This window comes from Spermophilus citellus, assembly GCF_964194105.1.
Source record: "Spermophilus citellus genome assembly, chromosome: 15".
NCBI classification, from domain to species: domain Eukaryota; kingdom Metazoa; phylum Chordata; class Mammalia; order Rodentia; family Sciuridae; genus Spermophilus; species Spermophilus citellus.
This window is the reverse complement of record NC_138195.1, coordinates 83,816,733-83,840,347: the sequence shown is the minus strand read 5'-3', so window position 1 is coordinate 83,840,347 and position 23,615 is coordinate 83,816,733. Positions and strand designations below refer to the sequence as shown.

At 46.3% G+C, this 23,615-nt stretch overlaps 1 protein-coding gene across 2 annotated transcripts in view; it reads left to right on the top strand.

Annotated features, from left to right (window-relative positions):
* Window positions 1–214: 214 nt before the first annotated feature.
* The window catches only part of GFRA1 (GDNF family receptor alpha 1), a 194,478-nt gene continuing 171,077 nt past the window's right edge, over window positions 215–23,615 (top strand). Inside the window, exons 1-4 of one of the 2 annotated variants that reach the window (XM_081267765.1) lie at window positions 215–359; window positions 1,062–1,346; window positions 2,196–2,489; window positions 3,726–3,809. In XM_081267765.1, coding sequence (XP_081123891.1) covers window positions 1,307–1,346; window positions 2,196–2,489; window positions 3,726–3,809 — 418 coding nt within the window. In that variant the 5' untranslated portion in view covers window positions 215–359; window positions 1,062–1,306. Of the gene's footprint in view, window positions 360–508; window positions 761–1,061; window positions 1,347–2,195; window positions 2,490–3,725; window positions 3,810–23,615 lie in introns of those variants that run through there. The other variant, XM_081267764.1, reaches the window with a different exon arrangement.

Sequence of the window (23,615 nt, the reverse complement as noted above, 5' to 3'; positions counted from 1 at the left end):
CTCTAGAAGATTACCGCATCATTTTTTCCTAGCGTAGAGAAAGTGGGACCGGAAAGGGAGGAGGGGGCGGGGACACTCCCCCAAAGAATAAATAAATAAACAAATAAACTGGCTCCTCGCCGCAGCTGGACGCGGTCGGTTGGGTCCAGGTTGGTGGTATTGGAGTTTTCTGGTTCTGTTTGGAGACCCATCTCCGCTCACTCCCTCTCTCGCTCCAGCCACTCCATTTCATCTTGCAGACGTCCGCCAACTTTGGGGCCCCGGGGGCGCTCGTGGCGTGGGGTTGCACCTGCCGGTGCTCGCGGGTGCTGCGGACCCGCACGCTCTCCTAGGGCGGTGGTGTGGATACTCGCCACTGGGTGAGTGGGTAAAAGGCGCTGATGCTGGGGAGGGAGTGGAAGACGCACCGCTGGTAGGGGCGCTAGAACGGGGTTTCGGCCCTAGCCCGGACGTCGGTTGCCTTTCGCCCGCCAGCCTCAGAAAGGAGGCGAGCCCGGGGGGTGGGGTGGGGTGGGGGAGTTCGGCGACGAGTGGTAGCGATTGGTGGTTTGCATGCGGAGGGCTGGCGGCAGAGCAAGCTAGCTAGCGGGCGGGCAAGAGGAGGGGGCGGCTAACTTCCCGGGAGAAGGGGTTCTTTCCGCGCCCGGACTGGATAGGGAGCTACTGCTGCTGCTGCCGCCGCTGCCGCCGCTGCCACCGCCGCCACCGCCGAGGGCTCCGACTCCGGGAAGCTGCAGGCTCCGCTCGCAGCGCTCGGAAAGTAACGTTTATTTGTTTGCTTGCGTGCAGCCTCTTGGGTTGTGCCGGATAGTCATCCCCTTGGACTTTGGGAGCCAGTATCCGACCTCTCCAACCCCCAATCTCCCATTCCGGCGCCTTCCCCACCCTCCTGGAATACACGCACATGCTTCCCCCCCGCGTCCAGACCAGCGCTTGTGGGGGGGGGGGTCCTTACCGTGGCGTTGGAAAGTCCCCCACGGCGGGAGGGGGAGGGGAGAGGGGCGGTAGTGAGAGGCTTCAGCTCTCTGGGCTCTCATTTCAAAGCGCTCTCTCCCTTCCAGGTTGGCTTGGACCTGAACCCCTAACAGCGGAACCGCCATCCGCCCTTGCGACCGCTGGAGCTGACTAGTCGGCGGCGGTGGCGGCAGACGGACCGGGAGTTTCTTCTTCCACTGGATGGAGCTGAACTTTGGGCGGCCAGAAGAGCGCGGTCGTCCGAGGATCGCTGCATGCTGAGCTCCCTCGGCGAGACCCAGCGGCGGCTCGGGATTTTTGGGGGGGCGGGGACCAGCTTCGAGCCGGCACAATGTTCCTGGCGACCCTCTACTTCGCGCTGCCGCTTCTGGGTAAGTCGAGGCCGTCGCCGGCTTTGTTTTTCTTTTCAACCCACGAAGTCTTTCTGTGGGTCACTTGAGGCAGTCCCCCCAAATTGCAGCGCAGGTACAGTGGATGAGGGAGGAAGAAGTTTCGTTTTGGAAAGGGGACCACGAATCTCTGGGCTTGGGGAACGGTGGCGACGCATCACTGCCTGCAGGGTTTCGTGCCTTTTTTTTTCTTCCCTGTGTTTTTTAATGATCCAGCCTGGAGGGGAGCTAAGGGGTTCGAGTCCTTCAGCTCGGGCCCAAAGCCCCTTCCAACCCCAAGGAATTCGCGGAAGCGCCGCGGGCAGGTGGAGTGGGGGAACATTGGGCAGGGAAAGCAAACTTCGAAGGGAAAACTTTTCTTCGAATAACGTTTCCGTGCTCACCGCCGGGCAAGCAGCAGAACGTGGCGCGCCCGCCTCTGGCCCAGAGCGCGCCTGGTTCCCCGAGCGCCACCAAGCTCCTCCACCCAGAGCCCTCGGGCTAGGGCCGAGCTAGCTGAGCGGGGGAAGGCGGGGCAGCCACTCGCCCAGGTCTCTGCTGGGCGGTGGGGCGGCGGGCGCGCTAGGCAGCTCAGGCTCCAGGTCCAACCGAGTACAACCTACGGGCTGAGCCTGAGCCACCTTCCCCCGCGAGTCTGGGAAGAGGTGATGGCCGCAGGAGTTAGAGGGCCCAGAAAATGGACCCCCTGGGACAAGGGGGTTAACCCGCACCCCGCCCAGGGAGCCTCTGTAGGTGGTCAAACATCCTCGTCTCAGCGCTAGTCCTTCTCCGGGGCCGAGACTTGGGGTCTCCGCCCCGCGGCATTCAGGCTTCTTCCCTTTCACCCTGCAGATTTGCTTCTGTCAGCGGAGGTGAGCGGCGTGGACCGCCTGGACTGCGTGAAAGCCAGCGATCAGTGCCTGAAAGAACAGAGTTGCAGCACTAAATACCGCACGCTGAGGCAGTGCGTGGCGGGCAAGGAGACTAACTTCAGTCTGGCATCCGGCCTCGAGGCAAAGGATGAGTGCCGCAGCGCCATGGAGGCCCTGAAGCAGAAGTCACTCTACAACTGCCGCTGCAAGAGGGGCATGAAGAAGGAGAAGAACTGCCTGCGCATCTACTGGAGCATGTACCAGAGCCTGCAGGGTATGCGCTGACCGCCCTCACCCCCTGCCCCCGCATCCCTCTCCGAAGGCAGGCCGGCCCCTAGGTCCCAGAGCCGGCTGAGCTCATCCTTCGCTCATTTCTCCCCAGCTGCGGAATGAGGACCTTTCATTGGCCCCTAGGGACCGCAGCAGCTGGTGTTTGCTGCGGCTGGGCTGAGCAGCATTGTTGGGGCTGATTGTTGGAAAACCCATTGAGGACATGGGGGCTATCCCCAAGACCCTGCTGATCCATCTGAAACTTGCTCAGAGCATCAGAGTTGGAACCAACTAAAGGTCACCCAAGGAACCCATAGCTCCACTCCCAGGAGAGCAGGCCCTAGGCTTTAGCTGGTTTCACAGAATACTAATACCAAGGCTTGTCCTGCATCATGCCTGTGGTTTCCCCTCTTCTTCCCTTCCACCTATTCTGACATAAGATAAAGAAGTATAAAGGGGGGTCCAGTGGAATCCATTCCATCTTTACCCCTCTCAAAACGGATCAAAGGCAGAAGTGTGAGAAACATTTGTCATCTTAGCTGAGTCTTGAAGCAGCTGCTGCAGTTCAACCTTGGTTAACACAGAAGTAGCTCAGGGAGGGGGAAGATCACTTGCCACATCCATCCATGCCAGTGGGAAGGTTTTGGTCTTACATGTGAATCAGAGGTGGCTAGAGTTTGAGTTTGTAAATCTAACACAAACATCCTGTGCATTCATTCACCTGAGACTCACACTCATGGATTAGTAATAACCCAATTTGATCTATCAGCTGCTACTTCTTCCCAAATCTATGAATAAAACCTGTTTCAGAGATGGACTTTTTAATAGACAGGGCACCTGCCTTCTGACCACATGCCATGTTTTGGGAAAACAGAAATGGGGGGTCTCTTCTGGGTTACTTTTCTTCCATTGGCTCCTAGAGGCAAGCAAAGCTTGTGACGTCACAGGCTCTTTCCTCTCTGATTTTGTTCCTTTGCAAAGAGTGGGAGAGTTTTCTGGCAAGATCAGACTGAGTTGCTCTCCAATGTTTTCATGGCACTCTGGGGAGAACAAGGACAACAAAGGCAGAGGAATGAAAAGAAATAACCATAGCCAAATACATGCATTTGAAATCTTGGAAAGTTTTAGTATCTTTTTGTTACACAATCATAACATAATTAGAATTTAGATTCAGCAGTGAAACAGTGCTTGAAATATATCTGTTTTTCAGATCTGAGCCCAGTCTTTCTGTTGTTTTTAGGAAATGACCTGCTTGAAGATTCCCCGTATGAACCAGTTAACAGCAGATTGTCAGATATATTCCGGGTGGTCCCATTCATATCAGGTAAGCAGATTTATCCTTCCACTCTTGTGACTTTGCCTGTTTGAAATCCCTTGGCTTGCGTTCTCTTTGGCTCTCAAACAGTGTAGATAGTTGAATGGCACAGTGATTCTGGGAAATTAGAAATAGGATGATGATGATAATGAAGAGGCAGCATGCTTATTGATGATTGCATGACTTAGAAGTAATTCTAAATGAAGCAATGTGGTCTGGTGGTTTGGAAGTAGGTGGGGGGAGGTGACTTGTTGAATTTTTTTTCACATTAAAATATGATTGGCCAGCTCTTGGCAAAGGGAATGCCACTTCTGTCTGTAGGTGGCAATCATATTCTCTTGTTGCTGCATACCTTGTACAATGCCTCCCCGGAATGTGATCTATTCTAATGATGCCACTTTCTGTAGGAGATGCTGAAAATAATTTTAGAGTGTTGAAGAGTTTTGGGTGGACACATTTGCCTGCCTTTGATTTAAAAGACTAAGCTCCCCCATTTGTCAATAATTATGTTTCTAATTTTTCCTGAGCAAGTGTGTACATTTCTAAGGGATTGTGCTCCTGCCCCAGTGGCCCTTTAAAATGTAATGTTACTTCCCATGGTTTGTTTTGTCTCTTTGCAGTTATCCCTTTGGTTTGGAATTGAATCTAGTTTTAGAATTAAGTTGTTTTTTAACAACATCTGCATACAGAAAACTCATAAATATTAGACAAATCAGTGATTTCTCTTAATGACGTACAGATTCCAGACTGATGTTGTCTTTATTCATTTACAGTTAAGACATTTTATCCACTATATATAGTCACCACAAATTATGTGTTTCTTGGTAGTTAAACATGTTGAGTTTGATCTTATGAGATGATGATGGTTGGTTATGGAGGGAGTGTTCTCGTATTTTAAAATGCTTTATTTTTCCTGCAGAAAAGCCACACAATCCAGGGAGTATGTAAATACTGACACTATGTGTGAGCGTATTCTATATTCATCCACTAAACCTTCATGGAGTACCGCCCATGTTTTACTTATTGTGGTTTTGGCAGTTATAATTCCTGCACTGGTCAATTTTAGAGGCAGCCAGCAACTGACATTTCTCAAGCCCTTATTATATGCCAGGTATTGTGTTGGTAACCTCCGGTCATTTAACTTACTTAAGCATCATCCAGTGCTTCTCAGGTGTTTTCTCTTCCATTTTAGAGACGAAGAAATTGAGGCATAGTGAAGTTAGGTTACCAGCCTAGAATCACAAAGCTCCTGAATGGAAGAAAGAACTAGAATTTAAACCCAAATTTTGCTTGATTGCAAGCATTTTTAACACTTACCCCTTGCTATTGGAGTGTAGTCCTGGGCTCGGCAGCATTGATATCGCTTGGGTATTCATTGTTAGTGCAGAATCTCAGGCTCCATCCCAGAGCCACGAAACCAGAATCTGTATCTTAATGAGATCCCTGGCCTGGGTCCTTCATAGTACATGAAGCTTGAGAATAATTTCTGCTGCATGTCCTTACTAATGTTCTCTGTCCTATTGGTCCAGATGGGACAGTGACTCAAGTGGAGGAGAAATGCACAGATAGGTGTATGTGACCATCTGGGCCATCATCTGTAGAAACTAGATGGATATGGCTGCTGGGCTACAAGACCTTCCTCATGCTACTGCCTGTGCTATAGAGTGTGACTTCCCTGTATTTGTACTGTTGCCTGGAAGGATATGGACCTTCCCATGCACAGTGAGAAGTAAGAAAGTGGACAAGGAAGAAAGGTCATTTGGCCTTAATTTCAAAATTGCTCTGAACTATAGGGTATGTCACTCATTTCTGTGTCATTCATTTCTCATTGATATAATGTAATAAATAATCTCTGGTTCTAACAGTCAGTGATTCTCAAGGAGGATGGAGGTCACTTCCAGAATCCCTCCCCTGTGCTCTGAAATGGCCTTTCCAATCCTTGTATTCATTTGTATGCTTGAAGTGGCATGGTCATTCTCAGGTACCATTGATTGAATTTTTTTTTTAAATGAATACTGGAAATTCTTCCGCATGGACCGTTTTTCACTCATTTGTTTATTTGATCCTTTTCTCAGCCAGGGACTCTTTTCACGGTAAATATCCTGAGTTTGTGAGACCTGTCCTGCCAAGAATGTGGAAGTCAAATAACGAATTCAGCAGGGCCCGGAAGGCCCTATCTAGAGCTTCATTCTGTGTCTCAAGAGCATTGAATTATGAACTTTGACCTCTTACAGTGACTGATTTGCTTAAGTCCATGTAGTAAAGCCAAATGGAACCTTGAGAGGTTTTAAGTCATTGAAGACTATATCGTGTCCAGTTTGGTCTTTTAGGATGGGGAAGAATGGAGAAGCTAGATGATAAATATTGCTTTTCAGTTTTGAGTTTCTAGAACATCTATTCCAAAAATCTCTTTGAGGAAACCAGGACAACAGGGTCTTTACCTTTTATGGATGTGGTGGCCATCAGTTTCCGTATTTGGATTTCTCTGTCCAATGTGAAGAGTATGTTCACTCACATGCATAAGTGTGGGCTGGGTCCTCCCATGAATAAGGCAAACTTGACATTGTTGTGCTTTCATGTTCTTTGGATTCCTCAAACCCATAACCATCCTTGCCATTTTTTTTTTTTTTTTTTTTGCTAATCAGGTAGAAGGCCATGTTGGAATATGGTCAGTGGGAATAAGGAAGGTAACAAAAAGAAGGTAGTCTAAAAACTGTAGGGAAAAGAGCAGTTTAATCAGGTGAAAATTTTGGTAGGAGGTTGGCTACCTCTTTTGGAAATGCCATAGCTGGAGTGTTTCACTAAGGGACCGGAGGAGGTGTGCTTACCGCAGGTTGTGCGTGATTTTGCGGGATCTGGAAGATGAAGTGTACAAAAGAAAAAGTGATCCAGTGTAAGAGGATGTTGGAGTCGAGGAAGGAATGCTGGAAAGTCTCCCTGGAGCCAAGAGGGCAGAGCTGTGTGGGTGCTTGGAGGCTCAGGGGCCGGAAGCCTCAGTGTTGTACTAAACATCTGCCTCTCTCAGCTACAGCTCTCTGCGCCTTAACCTCTGATCTGCTTCGCCTTTTCTTCTTACAAAAGTTCAAGCAACAGCAAGAATTAAATAGTGATTTGAAAGCACGATGAACCCGTTGGAATTGTATTTTTTTGAAGGGAAGAACAAAGCAGCAAGACAGTTTGAAAGTACAGTGGGCACCAAGAAAAGCCTAAGGGTGGAGGACCTGAGGGAGGATGTACGCCCCTCCTTGGCAGCAAAAGAAAAGGAAGGCTCGAGGTTTTAAAGTATTGATTGGGAGATTGGGTTTTGTAGAAAAATGTTAAGAGATACCAGAACTTCTGTGCATAATATTAAAATTGGAGGTGTTGCATATAGGAGTCACGTGGAGAGGTCATAGGGAAAAAGCAGTGTTAGGATCAGGCATCCTATGTCTGATTTGGTGAAACACAAAGTCACAGTCTTCTGACTCTGTCATTACTTCCTTAGCAAGTCCTAGGAGTGGCTTAAATCTCAGAAGCATGAGGATCTTGAGATTGGTGACTGAGTTTTTGGAATGGTTTGCTCCAGCTTAGATATGCCTAAGCTCTCTTGAGTCTTGCCCCTTTTTCTGAATGGTGTTATGAATAACTAGCCATGTTGAGCATTTCTGATTTAATGTATGCTACTATTAAAAAACAGTTAAAAATTTTGCATGTAGGATAAGAGCCTATGATGTCATCTTGCTGTTGAGACAGCAAGGCTTGAATTTAGCACCTATTGAGAGTGTGAGGGTACTTCTCTTACCACACAGCCCTCTAAAACAGCTCTCTAATTAATTGTGTTGCTCCTGTATTTGAGAACCCCATTTATTCTCTGTTCTCACTTTGGCCTGTGGCACACTCCTTAGCAGGCCAGGGAGGCCCTGCACAGCCTGGCGTTGCTCTCCTTTTTCTTGAAGCCCCATATCCCTGTTCATTTGAGGTCTCTGGGCCAAGCCTCTCCCCCTGTATTCCACATGCACTCCCTTTCCAGTGCCTTTGCACACGACCTTGCCCTGGTTTGGAAGCTTCTTTTACTTCCTCAAGACATGATCCAATTCCATCTCTAAGGGCCTTGCTGGAATCCCCTCAGACAGGCACTTCTACTGAGGACTCCCTCATGCTGCCTTGTGCTCTTGCTTTTATGACAGCCATTAATAAAGTCGTATAGAGAGGACTTATTTACGTGTCTGTCTTTCCCTCTGGGAAGTCAGGGATTGGCTTGCTGTCCTGGTGTCTGTCCAACACTAAGTATCCTCCCTGGTCCAGAGCAGACATCTCATCAACCATTGATGGTTGATTGTTAGGGAGGTGCTCTTAGGGATGTAATCCAACCCTCTGCTTTTACAGACCCTAAGCTCAAAGAAGAGAAGCCATTTGGTCAGGGTCACACTGCTTGAGGGTAGCCTCAGGGACCTTTGCCAGGACACTGCCATACAGGAGGCCAGTGGCCTCTTTCTTCTGCCTACTTTTTGGACAAACTTCATCCATTCCTGGGACCTCAGCTACCATTTACATGGATGACTCAGAGCTTTCCCTCCTACTTCAACCTCTCCCAACTCTAAACCACTATTTCCAGCCGAATCCTGGATGACACCATCTGGCAGCATCTCAGTTACCTCAAACTCAGCGTGTCCAAAACGGATCTTACTATCTCTCCCCCTTTTCTCTTTACACCCTCTCTTCCTGAGTCTCCTGAGTTATATAATGGTGCCATCATCTGCCTGGTGATCTACGTAATAAACTGTGGGGTCATGTTCATCCCTTCTGCTGGCCTCAATCCAGGCCCTCATGAGATTACCTGCTCTCTTTCCAAATACTCCCCTCTCCATTCCCTGGATGTATCCAGCTTGTCTCTCACTTGAACTTAGCTTTGGGCTTCTCCTTGATCTCCCATGAGTCTGTTTCCTTTCAGTCCCCCTAGCCCCTCCCTGCCAAGTCTTATCTTGGTGCCTTGATGACTTGGTTCAGTCTTCCTTCACAGAGTTGTCCTGGTCAACCTGTGCTGCCCCAGCCTCCCCGTCTCACAGACAGTGCAGGTGAACTGGCTACTGTTTGGCCAGTGCTCTGGGCAGCTTCCTGCTCCCACCCACTGGCGCTGGAGGAAGGATGCAATTTGTGAGCTTCTGCCAATCCAGGTGACCCCCAGTTCTGCCTCTCCCATTGTCTTGGGTAGGTTATTTGAGCTCACTGTGCCTCAGCTTCCTTTGGATGTAAAATGAGATAATGATACCATTTACTTTGTAGGTTTTTGTGTGAACTGACGATGCTTTATGTGAAGTGCGTAGCCTGAAACATACTAGGTTCTTAATAAATCTCTGCCATTTTGAATGCTATGAGAAAATCATGTTAGTGGTGGGCTCACGCCTGACTCCAGGATGGGTCTTTTTTCTGCAAACAGTATTTCCTGATCATTCTGTATCTTTTTTGGGGGGAGGTACTGAGGATTGAACTCAGGGGCACTCAGCCACTGAGCCACATCCCCAGCCATATTTTGTATTTTATTTAGAGACAGAGTCTCACTGAGTTGCTTAGTGCCTCGCCATTGCTGAGGCTGACTTTGAACTCAAGATCCTCCTGCCTCAGCCTCCCAAGCCTCTGGGATTATGGGCATGCACCACCACGCCTGGCTTCTATATCTTAAAGAGAATACCAATCCCAAGCCTTCAGGAAAACCGCTTGTAAACTCCTTGAGCAAGAAATGGAAAACTTATCCCTTATCTAAAGGGTCCTAGAAGAAAGTCCTGCCTCCTAGTAACCCATCTTAAGGCTTACTTACCCTTTGTGGAAGGACTTCCCTATTCCTGCTTGGAGTCTCTCCTGCTCCTATGGGATGCTGTCCTTAGGCTCTTTAGTTGGAAGGTGAGTTTGTTGCAGGAGGTGATCACCTGAGGGCAGGAAATCTTCTTGTGCTTAAGGATTCTTGTGATCAGCCTTCTCTTCTCGGCTTCACTGATTCCCATTCCTCCAACCCACCCCATAAATCTTCCTAGTGCTCCTTCTGGCAGGAGAATTCCTGCTCCTGAGAAGGGCATGCCCTCAACCCGGGAGAGACTTCCACCTCCAGAGGCTCTGCTGAGTACACTTACATTTCATTTTCACAGACCACTACTTTTGGATTTTATTCTCTCCCTGTCATGCCCCTCAGCAGTCCATTTTTATTGTGCACTGATATGAAATTACAAAAAGATAAAAAAAGGAAAATAAATTTCAATAGCCTAAAGAGAATCACTGTGAACCTGTGGATATAAGTCTTTTCAGATTTTCTCTATATATGTGAGTGAGTACATATGTGTGTATATATACACATAGGCAAACATACTTTTTATTTTATTTTTTTAATGAAAATGGGCTCCTGGTCTATACATACTCTCTTATTATCTTCCTGGTGATCTGAGGAACCTGGGTTTTTCTATGTCACTGACTACTTCCAAAGAGCAGCATTTTATTATTTAGATTATGTGTCAATCTCAAAAACTTTGGTGAAGGAAGAAGTAGAACATTCTAGTGTTCTAACTACATATGGCAAAGGCCTAAATGTTCCATCGAAGGCTGTGAAGGTGGACACAGTCAAATATTTTGCATAGAGTTACTGTAGGTTCTGTTACCAGAAAAGGGAGCTAAAACATCAGTGAGTGACAGGTAATTGCAGAAACTGAAGATTGTTACAAGGTGCAAATAATTTATCACTGATACGTCTGTCCTCATTCCTCCTTCTTAGTCCTATGAAGTATTTCTTTCTACCACATCTTAATTTTTCTGCTGTTGGTGCTTATTCTTGCCAAAAGATGTCTTTTTTTTTTTTTTTTGTTCTTTGGGACACATACCAAATTCTCAAGAGAAGGCATCAAATTTGGCTTATTTGGTCCAAAGAGTTTGGGTCCAGGAATAAGAGCCCTGTGCTCTTTCTAGTTTAACCTCTAGCTGGCTGGTGACCTTGGGCTAGCATATGCCCTTACTAAGCATCGTCTGGTTCTTTTACAGTGTGACAGCAGTAGACCAGGATGATCTTTAACAGATCTTCCCTCTTTCTTTAAGGGTCTGTATGTTGAATCTTTTGTGATCCTCTTTCTCTCTCCAGCATTTTCTTCATGCCAAGGAAACTTGTGATCCTGGCATGTGTGTCTTTCATATTAATAACATTTATAAAGGACAATTTTTACTCAGTGTCTACTTTACTTTGAACTCAGATGTATTTAAGGCATCTTATATTTCAATATGTGGAAGAAGATAAAGTTTAAAAAAATCAGAAAATAGGAGAAATAGGGAAAATGAGAGTAGGAAAGAGAAAATGAAGCCAGAAGAGAGTTCAGTAGAAAAAACAGATGCCGTAAGATTGTTTAAATAAATTAAATTATCGGAAGTGCCGCGTTTGTTTTACAGGGATAAATAAAAGCATCTGATTGTAGATGCAGTAGGACTTTTGGAAGTCACTCTGGTCCAATCCCCTTATTTTACTGATAAGAAAACTGAGAGTTCCATAAATTTGTAGGACGGTGGAACATAAATTGTCTGGAACAGTGATGACAGTGAAATCAGGTGTGTGTGTCTTTTTAAATTGATATTGGGAACTCTCCACACCCTGGCATGGCCCTACCCATTTTTGGTTGTCCTTCACCTTCTCAGATCTGGGCACCCTTCAGAAGACCACCCTTGTCCCTCCTACAGGCAGCAAGGGGAGAGCCCCAGCCCTGGGTTTCAATGAAGGGGGTTGTCGCCCATTGTTTGGGAACGAGGATTAATTAATAGGTCTCTGGCAGAAGGAACCAGTGGCCAAACATTCATTTTCGCATCTTTTGTCCCCCTTCAGAGTTGTCTGCAAGGAAGAATGAGAAATCATTTGTTGCCATAAGTCCTCCCAGCCCCCAGATTTAAGAGGGAGAAAAAAATGAATCTTTCATCTGGAATTTTCTGTTCAAGAAGTTAACCACTTCCCGTAATTTAGAGACTCGACTAGCTGGGTCAGTGATGAAAACGAATGGGTAATTTGCATAAGGGGCTAATTTATTATGTCCCCTGGGCATTTCTTTCATCTCTCTTTCCTTTCTAATTAATGTTCTAAGAGGGTCTATCACCATATCAGAAATTAGGGGTGAAAGCAGCCATTGTTAACCTTTATTATTATGGTTTTTTATCTTCTGTGATCTTTTAACCATTTCTCTTCATATTCAGGACTTACGCAGATAAGGCTGCAGAGGGTTCATTGAGAAGATTTTAGGGGTGTGCTCTTTCGTGATCCATCCTCAAATAGTCAGTGGTTGTAAAAATCAGAATAACTCAGGACAGCTTTCCAGCGCAGAGGGATTTGCAAAACATACAGAAGGAGGTGGCCCTGGTGGCGGAATTATTGCTAAATACGAGCCCTTGAAGACATTTATATGAAACGTGTGTACACGCGCAGAGGTTTGGATGTGTTTGTGCCTCTGCTCACGGGGATGTACATTTATACTGTGCATAAGTGCAGGTGGCTGTATTATTCAGCATTTTGCCTCCAAGAGACCTTCTTTGACATGTATTTCAGTTGGTCCTGCCTGTGACAAGGGCAGCTGTGCATGGGCTCGTGCGACATAGCTGAGGAAAGGCAAGAACAAGCAATTTCTTCGAAAATCAATTGCAATTTACTCCTACTAAATTGGCCTAAGGTCCACCCCGTCCACGCATTAGCATATGACAGACTTTTAATCATTTGGCCAAATGGCCTATTTTTGGTCAAACCACAGTTCCCTGTGGGACTCTGTCCATCCCAGAGCTGTGTGTTATCCAATTCTGCAGTATCTTTAAATGGGAGGTGCATGAGAGGAGGGGAGTTCCTTTGGGAACTGTGTCCTGATAAAAGATAAGTATTGTGCTTTATGATTTTTGAGGGCTCAGAGAAGTTGAACAACTTTCTCAAGGCCCAACAGCCAATACCTGGAAGAGCTCAGATTCACACCTTGTTCCCCCAAGCTCCAAATACAGTGCTCTTTCTGCTGTTACCTGATGACATTTTAAGCACAGACATCTCCTCCTTAGTCTCCCACCTTAAAACACTGTTTGACAAAGCACCTTTAAAAATTGAAATATAAGCCAATACCTATTATCTTAATATTTAGCACTGAATTCTGATGGATTCTTAATTGACAAGCAAAATCCAGAACACGCATGCTATTAAAACCATTCCTGCGGAACTGCAGAAATATTAACCAAAGAAGCAATTTCTGGATTCTATCTTTTTTCATTTCGGTGCGAGGCGGAAGGCTTCTAAAGTAGAGCAGAATGCCTAGGGCCATTTTTTGTCATGTTGTCATATAAATAGCATTACACAGCGGTAAAGAAAGGAATACATAGTTGAGTCCCACTTTAAGGTGACCTGATATGCTGTTCATTTGTCTTCTCCCATGCTGGTACTATTTTCCTTTACGTCCCTGTGAATCGCCCAAGGAGCGGCATGCCAACTGTTATTTCTGTTGCCCTTTGCACATTATCATTTTGTGTATACTTAATAATGTATGAAAATAAGTATCAGTTGCATTCGTGTAGGAATAGGCTGACAGGTTTCTTCAAGCTCATGTTTATGAAATGTTTCATTGATCCTGTTCCTGGGAATTTCAAATAAACTCTTGGTGAAACAGATACCAGGAGATCACTAAATTCTGGGGAGTCCTCAGTGGAACCACTGTTTTTTTCCTGAGCTGAGGAAAGTCAAGTGGCATCTGAATGGGAAAAGGGGTGACCATGCAGAGACTCTGAATATACCCCCAATTGGAGATGATAACTGTTCCCAAGGTAATTCATGAGAAATAAAAACAATTACAGCAGCTCTGAGAGGGGATGCCATAGGTGTTCGACATGTACTAATTGGTTTAATCCTTGATCAGAAGTAAACATTCTTAGCCTCATTTGGTGGATAAGGAAACAGGCCCAAATAAGAAGCTCATCTGAGGATCCACTCCTAAGGAACAGCCAGTCAGCAATCTTATGCGGGAAGCCTGGCTCCAGATCGCATGCTGGGGCACCCAATCACCTACACAGAGCAGGAGAAAACCCTGGGACAGTAAAGTGCACAGACTGCATGAGGGATTAGTGGATAATATTTACTGAATAATATGTATGTGTGTACTGTATTTGTTACATATGTAATACTCATATGCATATGTTACATATAAAATATAGATTACATACATTTAGAATGAAGAATTGTTACATCTCTGTGATCTCAGTTTTCAGCTTTTCAGTCTGTTAGAATTCTCTTCTCACCAAATCCATTCATCAGATACTTGAGGACTTACTATGAGCCTAGTTGTTGGCCTCAATGACTCAGAGGTAAATAGGACTCTTTCATTGCCTGCTAAGAATTCTTTTCTTTGTTTTATGGATAGATATAAACAAAATAAGTTAGGACGAATGAATAGAACTCTGTACAGCTCCTACATAGCCCTGAGGAGGGATCAGCTGACTAGATGTTTTTTGTGGGTTGCAGAAGCCTTGCTGAAGGGGACTTTGGAGCTGGGTTTTGTGGAATGGGGGAGAGTTTGGTAAATAGAGATGGTTAGGGAGAGTGTTCTAGCAGGGCAACAGTGCGGGCAAGGCAGAAATGGGGTGCTAACAGTGGGCCCCAATCTGCTGTGGTGGAGCCTTCGGTGTGAGGAGTGCTGGGAGAAGAGCTGGGCAGACAGGCAGATTTGCCAGGTTCAGGGGTTTGGCCTTTGTCTGAGTGAAACTGGGGAAGGCTGTTGGCTCATTTACCTCAGCGCTGCTGGGATTTTTAAATAGAATCTTAAAAAAATTGCCAATTTTGTAGCTCAAGACGATAGGTTAGCAGAATTCCAGAGGTTTAACTTCATACAGTTTCATGTCAGACAAGCACACACAGGGGCTCTGGATGCTTCTAGACTAGAGAATGACATAGGCCTGCCATGGGTGAGTAACACCTCATCACGGAAGCACCTTCTGGGGAAGTGAAAGATGAGGTCAGGAACACTGCATTAGCTTCAGCCCCTGCTGGAGACATGGCAAGAAAAAGGTCAGACTTCTTTCTCCCAGAAGTTCCTTCTCTTGGGGGTAAGAGGTGCATAAGGCTCCAAGCGAAAGGCAAGTGCACATAGCCAGCCATTGAGGAGCCGGGGGCAGGCAGAGGAGCAGGAGTCTGTGAGGCTGCCTGGGCCTCCCTGGTGGTCCTGGGATGGCGAGTGGGGCCATAGGTAGAGCAGATGAGGCAGCAGGCAGATGATGCAGGCAGGAATGAACACAGCACATGGAGGAGCTTAGAGCCAGACCAGGAAGGGCCTTGGATGCTGGGAGGGTCTCTGACTATTGTTCAGTGGGGCCCCACAAAAGTTGAAGGATGTGGCTGGGGAAAAGAGGTTTCCTGCCAGGTGCAGTGCCTTCCTGAGATCCTAGCTGCTCGGGAGGCCGAGGCAGGAGGATCACAAATTCTAGGCTGATCTGGGCAATTTATTGAGACCCTGTCTTATAATTAAAAAAAAAAAACCAAAAAAAAAAACAAAACAAGAGTTGGGATGTAGCTCAGTGGCAGAGTACTTATATAGTTGTCTAGTATATGTGAGGCCCTAGGTTTAATCCCCAGTACCACAAAAATAAATAAAAAAGAAAGAAAGAAAAGAGGCTCCCCTGGTGGGCCCCAGAAGTGTGGATAATCTGGATCCTTGAGGACGATGGCTTCCCACCTGCCTCTCTTTGGCATCCCAGTTACACTCCGTACTGCCCTCTGTTCTGGATGGGCTTCTGCTTTCTCACTTGGGGACCGGGGCTTAGGCATGGAGTTTGGTTCCCCAATCCAGCACTATCCTCCTTCTTGGGAGGGATGGCACTGGCTGGCCTCTCTGAGGACCTCTGGCACTCTGATGAGTGGGATCTGTTTGGAGGACTCCATGTATGGACTTTTTAAAAATTTATTTTCTGTTTACCATTTTCTTCGTCTGGCTCCAGAGTCTTCTGCCTCACTTGGCTGGTTTCTGCAGCAGATTCTCAACTTGATTCAGAACATTTTGCAAGTGTTTGAATGAAAACTCAAAGATTCCCGATGCAGGGAGTTGTCTTAATTGAAAGTGATGCCTGCTAACCGCAGGGCACACCCAGTGAAGGCAGGAGGAAGAGGGCGGGCTGTAGGGACTGCAGCCAGCATTATTGCAGTGCACAGGGCTGGCTCCTAGGAAGCTCCTGAACCCTCTGTGTGTCCTAACTTGAGCTCAGGGTGTGTTTATGACATTGCTTTGGTGACCCACTGAGGGTTGCTAGTGCTCCCTGGGAGAAAAGCACTCAGAGCCTGGCAGCAATTCCCAGTATGAAGAGCCACCAGGAGGACCATCTGCAGGCAGCCCAGAGAGGGGGGTGGGGATGGTGAACATCGGGAGGGCAGTGAGGGTCTGCTGATCCTGGGAAATTATGTAGTGCTTAGTAGCAGTGGTAGAGAAAAGAAGTCTTGGAGTTAAGCATGCCTAGGTTTGAATTCTGCATTCCAGCATTCACTGGCTGAAGGAACACAAGTAAATAGTTGCTTAGAACGTTCTAGTTCTTCTTTTTTGTAAATGGGATAGAAAATAGCATCCAGTTGGTAGGGTCATTGGAGGATTCGGCTGTTTAGGCACTGCTGTATTGCTCCGGAAATGGGAGGGGAGTGCCCTCCGTGTGTTCCTTTTATGTACTTTTTAACTCCCTTCCTCCTCCGACCCCTCCATTTATTAACATGAATGAGGATAGTAATTTTTTTTTTGCATAGATTTAGTTCTCTTTCACTCTAAGAAGGAAAGAAAGGAAGGAAAAAATAAATAAGATAAAGAGAGGGAAAGAAACAGCAGGAGCTATACCTGAAGTAACAATCACCAATTCATTTCGATTTCAAACATTAATTATCTGGCCTCAGAATAGTAGTAGCTCAATTCTTGGAGAATTTTCTACATGCCAAGGCACTGTGTTAGTGGCTGGGGAGACCCTGGTGATCTAGAAAGAAAAATACAGTGCCGTGGAGAGAGGAGGGAAGCAGAGAGGAAAAGAACTGGAATGCAGGACAGAAAGTTCTGGAAGGAGGTGTGAGGATGTGGTCACTGGATTTTAGGTGAGCCAACACACATGAGTAGGAGAGGAAAGGGTGTTCATCCAGCACAGAAAACCAATATGTGAGCCCTGTGTTGAGCAGATGTGAGTGTGGTGAAAACCTAGTGTTTTCTTTCCCTGATTATTCTCAAGAATGTTTAAAAAATGTGATGTTTGCAAACAAAGTAGAAACAGTCGAAGCATTGTTTTCTATTAGCAGTATAAGGTTCACTGGCTCTGGGTAGTTTTTCATTCTTGTCTTCCAAATTGTAATTTTAAAAGATGAGGCATTTCATATTCAAGAGTTTCCTTTGTCTGAAATAAATTATTCATTTCTACCCAGTTTCAGAAACAATGAACATAATACTTAATGCATCACAATTAAGCGGGTGTAGCTTCCTATAAAATTATGTTCCATGCATTTTGGTGGCAGACAGAGCAGTGTATCCTATATCTTCTCGACGTTTGTTGCTCAGAAGCGAAACATAAAGAGGCAGAGATGCAGAAGTGTATTTTCTTTCTCTCCTGGTGGAAGAGGGGTAACTTTAGACCCTACAGCCCTGTTTTTGACATTCTGCAGCTGTTGGTGGCTATGTCACTCTGCAGAGAAAGTGAACTTGCTGGGACTATATTGTGCACGGGGTCAGGAGAGGGTCAGCATTCTTGAGCACTGCCCATTTATCTCAGTCCCCTTTGTCTGGGTTTGAATTCCCTCTAGAATCCTCTCTTATAAGGGCATTGCCTGGATAGCACTTCCTTTTGGGTTTGGTGGCAGCTGCTCCTTGGATGCTGGCTGGTTGGCCATGTGGAGACGTTTTCTAAGGATCTGAAATACCCCTCCTGTGACAAGTTCCTCCTTAGAAAGTTAGGCATCACCAGCAAGGATCCAGATTTCCATGGAAGTCTTCAGGCTTGAAAGTTTAGCTGTAGTGGTTCCCCAGGAACATTTTTGGGATGCCTCCCACTCAAGTCCTGGCCCTGAGGTCAGAGTCAGAGCTGGCTGTGGTTGCCAAAGAGCAACCACAAAGAAGATTTAATTGTGAAATGTCTGCTGGGTGCCCATAAATAGGGTATGAGATGCTTTCATAGGCTGCTTCATTGAATCCACACAAAAGCCCTGAGTGTTAGGCTGGAGGGGGCCCATTAATTACACTTTGCATAAAAGGAAACCCAAACTCAGAGTAGTCCAGTGACCTGCTTAAGGCCCCAGGGCTAGCTGGTGGCAGATCCTGAATTGTAGCCAAGTTTGTCCAGCTCCAAAGGCTTAGCTCCTCACAAGCCATCCCACTGGCTGCCTTTTTGATTCTTTGGAAGATGATATGTCATGAGCTTTGTAATGTTTTGAACAACCAATAAAAAAAAAAAAAGAAAAGAAAAGAAAAAAACCCTCTGGAACATTGTGCCCAGCTATTGTAAAAAAAAGAAAAAAAAAAAAAAAGAACAAAAGCAGCTGAAGACAAGGTGGATTCTCAGCTACTTCTGGTCTGAATGGAAATGTATTTGAATGGAAAAATAATTCTATCTCTCATTTTAGAAAGGCTTAGGAAGAATGTCCTGGATGTAGTCAGAAGTTGTCCCCAATGCTTCCCTATCCTTGGCTCTGGTTTAGTGGCCAGGGCCTGTTCTGGCTGCTGTATCGACAGCAATGCCCTCCAACTACCTTGGAGATCCTGGGTCCTTGCTCCCACCTAGGAACTGATGACCTGCAACTCTGGTTTTGTGGAGTCTGTTGCTTCGACCAGTATTTCCTAAATTCAGAGAACCCCAGGAACCAATGGATGTATTTCCCAAAGTCTCTGAATTCTTAACTTTGAGGAACCCTCCTTTGCAATATGTCCAGCCAGTAGCCTGCCAGAGAGTTCCACCAAGATATTCTGACCATGACTCAAATGTGTTCCAAATTGAACTGACCCTCTCTCTTAAGGCCAGGTCATGAGGAAGAGGTGTATTGTAATTTTAGGGAGATATTTTTATATATGGGGGAGAGCAATGCTGGAATGAAAAGAATGTGAGCTTGGAGCCACACCCTTGTTTGTTTTAACTTCATTATTTCATAATGTAGGAAAATTATTTAATTGCTCATAAGTTGTAAAAGGTGGATTACACCTACTGGGCAGAGTCACTGTGAGGATTGTGTCTGTCGTGAGACTTTGTGTTGAGGTGTATCACACCATGTGGAGGGGCCTCACAATGATAGAAATTCTTACTAAAAGTCAAGAACTTCCTCATCAGCCTCAAGATGTCTCCCTGCCCAGGGAGGGCTGAGGTCTGTGGACTTCTTCTTGCAGTTTTCCAGGGTGGGTGCAGTTGTTTTACTTCTTGGCTGCATCCGAAAGTCCTTCTGCCTTTGACTTGATATCCTCAGATTGCCTGGTTTGCCTGAAAAACAAAGTGACCTGCCATGCAGTAAGCCCCATCTGTGTACCTCACTTGTTATAATCTGCAGCCCTGCTTCTTGGTTACTGTCTTTTCCCAGATTTTCTGGCAGCCTGGCAGAGCTGATAAGGTGTCACCCCCACACCCTCGCCCTTCATTAAGAGAAGTGAGTCCACGCAGTTAGAAATAGCCTTTCAGAAAGGCTCTTACGCAGATCGGGCCTGCTGCTCAAACTGTGGTGAGCTTCGTAGAAGGAAGGAGGCAAGTGCTTGTGGGCTCATAGCCTGAATTAAATGGAGACATTTCCTATTAAGAGCCGAACCAAACAGCTTCTTGGAAAAGTACTCGAAGGTGGGTCTTAAATGACCTGCAAATATTTACCCTAGATGTAAAACACTCACAAAGTTAAATCTTTAGAAAACCCTAAAATAGAAAAATTTACACTCAGGGTATTATATTTCATAATTGAAAACAGCAGCAACAACAACAAAAACCTCACAAGGCCTACTTGCTGTCCACAGCCTCCGGGGAGCCTGTTAAAACATGGCAGTCACAACAAAGTGCTGCCCGTTCCTGCACCTTCCCCCTCAGGCAGGCTCACTTCTTTATCCTCCTTCTTTATCCTGCACCTTCCCCAAATGACTTCAATGCTTGCTCTGTAAGCCCTGACTCTGCCAGGCACCTCCTTACCTGCCACTCTTCAGGAGTCTCTCCCTGACTGGTGCAGGTTGCTGGTGTCTGCAGCTGCGGCCTCCTAGTAGCTCCCAGGAGTGAAGGAGCGCTATTGACCGAAGCATCTCAACTCCTAGAGGGCTGGTGTTGGACTTGAGAAATTCTTTGTGTGTGTGTGAGACTCATAAGTTAGTCTCTGAAGGTCCCATTAACTAAGTTACTCTCTTGCTAGACCCTCCTGTTCTTCTCTGGCAGAGCAAGTGTTTGGGCCATTTCAGGGGTTCTCACCTGGCAACATCATGCACTTTCTGCAGTCGTTTGTCCCATGGGGAAAGGTTTATGATGTCTCCATGCATCTCACACATACACCATGTACTGTCTAGGTTGAAAATTTTTGTGCTATATGATGATGACCTTGGGAAGTTTCTGGTTCTGGCTTGCTGTGTTCTCTTTGTTGCTTGGTGAAGAGTCTTTGGATGACTTCTGCCTTCAGCAATAGATGTGTCTACCAGGCCAACTTTTTGTGATCTGGAAATATTGCTAGGTCCAGGGAGATGGGCACTGATGAGCTCGATAATGTCCCTGAAGTTCATCGTCTGGTTAGGGAGATGGAATGAGTTACAACAAGTGGTTTTTGGTGCTCTGAAAAAGGAACAGAGCAGTATGATAGCAAACAGGGGGATAAGGGAACTCTGTTATACCAGGGTGTCAATATGGGTCTCTCTGAGTAGAGGACTTTTTACTGACACCTGAATAACAAGGGAAAATGGCCATTCTGTGCATTAGCCAAAAAACAAAAAAAATTGTGGGCAAAGCTTAAAGGTCCCCAAGGTGAAGCAGGGGTCAGTGTGGTCTGTGTGTGCCAGGGATGACATCCTTCTGCCACCCTGAATGGAAGAGGGCCAGTGAAGGGGGCAGGCCACTGCCAAGGTTTAAGAGAGAGCTATGGACCAGGGTTGTGGAGTAGTAGGAGGTTTCAGGGTCATGACACCTGCTTTTGGGCCAGGGGCTTACCTTACCCAAGAAAGCATCTGTAGTTGCATTTCGCCACTGGAGTCTTGAGATACAAGCAAAATCTCAGTTTGAACTGGAGACAGATGTTTGAGTGTGACTCAGAGCCACCCTCTTTGCCTGCTGCACTCCAGGTGTGTGCTTTGAATGTAGTTTTAAACCACCGTTCTCTTTTAGTGCTGGGTTCGTGTTTCCTATGGATTTGTCTCATTAAAAAAAAAAAGATAACTCAAAGGAAGATCATGATGTGATGTGGATGTTGAAAGAGTCTGCTGTGGTGGCCAGCTCCAGGTCCTGACTTGATGGATGGAAGATGAAATTAAAGACCGGAATGATTAAGGGATGCTTGCAGGGAGACAAACTGGTCCTGCAGCGGGGCTCCTGCACATGTGCCTTGTCCCCAGACCATCGTGTAATTATGTCCCAGTAAGAGACCTCCAATGACATTGTGGCTCAGGAGATGAGGATTCTGTTGCTGGAGGCATGTGCTTTCTCAGACAGCTCTTACGTCTACCCACTCCTCTGGCCTCATCTTGTCCCTTTTCCTCCTGCCTCTCAAATTCATCAAGCTTGTGCTGCCTCAAAGCCTTTGTTCTTGCCCCCCTCCCCTTATCTAGAATATTCTTCTCTGGGATCTTCACTTGGCTGACTTCCTGTCACTTTTAACTCACAGGTCTTCCATAATCACCTAGCTGGATATCTTCCTCTCCTTGTTCACTCTTTACTGCATTTCCCAGTTTCGTGACCTCTTTAGAACCAACTGCTGTCCCAAATTCTTTTGTTGATTCATTGTCTGTTTCCCTTACTGGAATGTTAAATTGCATCAGAGCAAGGACCTTCTCTGGCTTGTTCACTTCCACGTCCCTAATCCAAGAAAGCCACATAGAAGTCACTCAGGAGATACTGGAATAAATGAATGAATGAATGTTATGCAGTGAATAGGGACCAGGAAGGTCACTAAATACCCATTTGGTGCCCAGTACCTTGGGTGCACCAGGAATGCTGTTAGGCAGCTTGTATTTGCCCAAGAGGAGTGTTCATTAGGTGGATTAACCTCACACAGGTTTGCATGATAAAGAACTTTTCTTTTTTCTTTTTTGAAATGGGATCTCATGCTCACTGCATTGCCTAGACTGGCCTTGAACTGGTTATCCTCCTGCCTTGGCCTTCCAAGTGACTGGGGCTACAGGTGTGCATGTGCATCACTGTGCCTGGCTGAGAACTTATTAGTACTTTGAATTCCTAAGAAGTCAGCAGGCAGGACAACTTTCTGGCAAATACTACCACTAAGAACTGGATCTCTTGCCCTTTGTGTTGGAGGTGTCATCTTTAGAATCAATAGTGACATCTCTCAGAGAGACACAAATATGTAGTGTTCCACATATGAAGAGTGCTCCCAAGAAGAGGTGTGTGCTGTCAGGGGAGCTTCTAACAGGGATCAGACTTGCCCAGGGGTGGGAAGAATGTTTCAGGGAGAGAAGGGCAGAGGGCACCTGGTGTCAGGGAACAGGGCAGAAAGGCCAATGGGAGATGAGACTGGAGAAGTCATCCGGGCTGGGGACAGTCAGTGGGAGGAAGCGGGGCTAGAGGCAGCCCTGGAGCAGGCCTGCAGATGCAGCCTGGCACCTAAGCCCTGGAATGCACCGTGGCGGGAACTGTGCGGCCTGTGTGGTTTTCCCAGCCATTGTCGTCATTGTCACATTTGAGAAGGACTGATTTCACCATCTGGAATAGCACAAGTGCTGGCATATGAGGGATTTAATCCAATTGCTTTCAGCAGAGAAGCCCATTCTCTTAGCCTCACCCCTTAAACTTCAGGCTTAGTGTCCTCAGCTGTGGTTATTTCCATATCTGTCCAGGGACTGTCTAGACCTGTGGACAGGCTGGCAGATAACCCAGGGCAAAATGCTTGGCACACACCAAGTTTGAGAACAAGTCCCTTTCAGTTGTTTTGATTTTCCTTCAGCTATGGGAGGCGAATAGATTCAAGACAAGTTAAAACAATGATTTGCAGTGCTTTGGGACCCCAAGGGGCAGAAGAACTTTTTTGGTTAAACTCCTGAAGGTGAGATGTGAATTGTTGCAGCTGTGTACCTGTGGGAGGTTTGTGGTCATCTGAAGGTTGAGGTTGGCCATCTCTCTTCCCCAGGGCATCCTCTTTGTGCCCCCTTGTTATGATTTTGATGTGGTGTTTTCCAAAAACTCACATGTGAGACAATGCAAGGTTTGGAGGAGAAATGATCGGGCTGCAGCCTTAATCTAATCAGCGAATTAATCCCTGATGGGATTAACCGAGTGGTGACTGGAGTCAGGTGGGGTGTGGCTGGAGGAAGTGGTTCATTGGGGGTGTGGTTACAGGGTACATATTTTGTATCTGGAGAGTAGAGTCTCTCTCTGCTCTCCGATTATCATGTGAGCTGGTCCCTTCTGCCACACTTTTCCACCATGATGTCTTGCCTTACCCTGAGCTCTGAGGAGTGGAATCAGCCACTTATGTACTGAGACCTCTGAAACTGTGAGCCCTGTATAAACCCTTCCTTCTCTACCATTGATCTAGTTGGGTCTTTCAGTTGCTGCAGTGAAAAAGCTGACTAAAACACCCCTAAAGGTCCAGGGGACGGAGTAGTGGCCTTCCACTAATCTGGGTACATGTACAGGTGCAGGTGAAGCTCAGGTCTAAAGGTTGTACACAATTTTTGCACCTTAGCT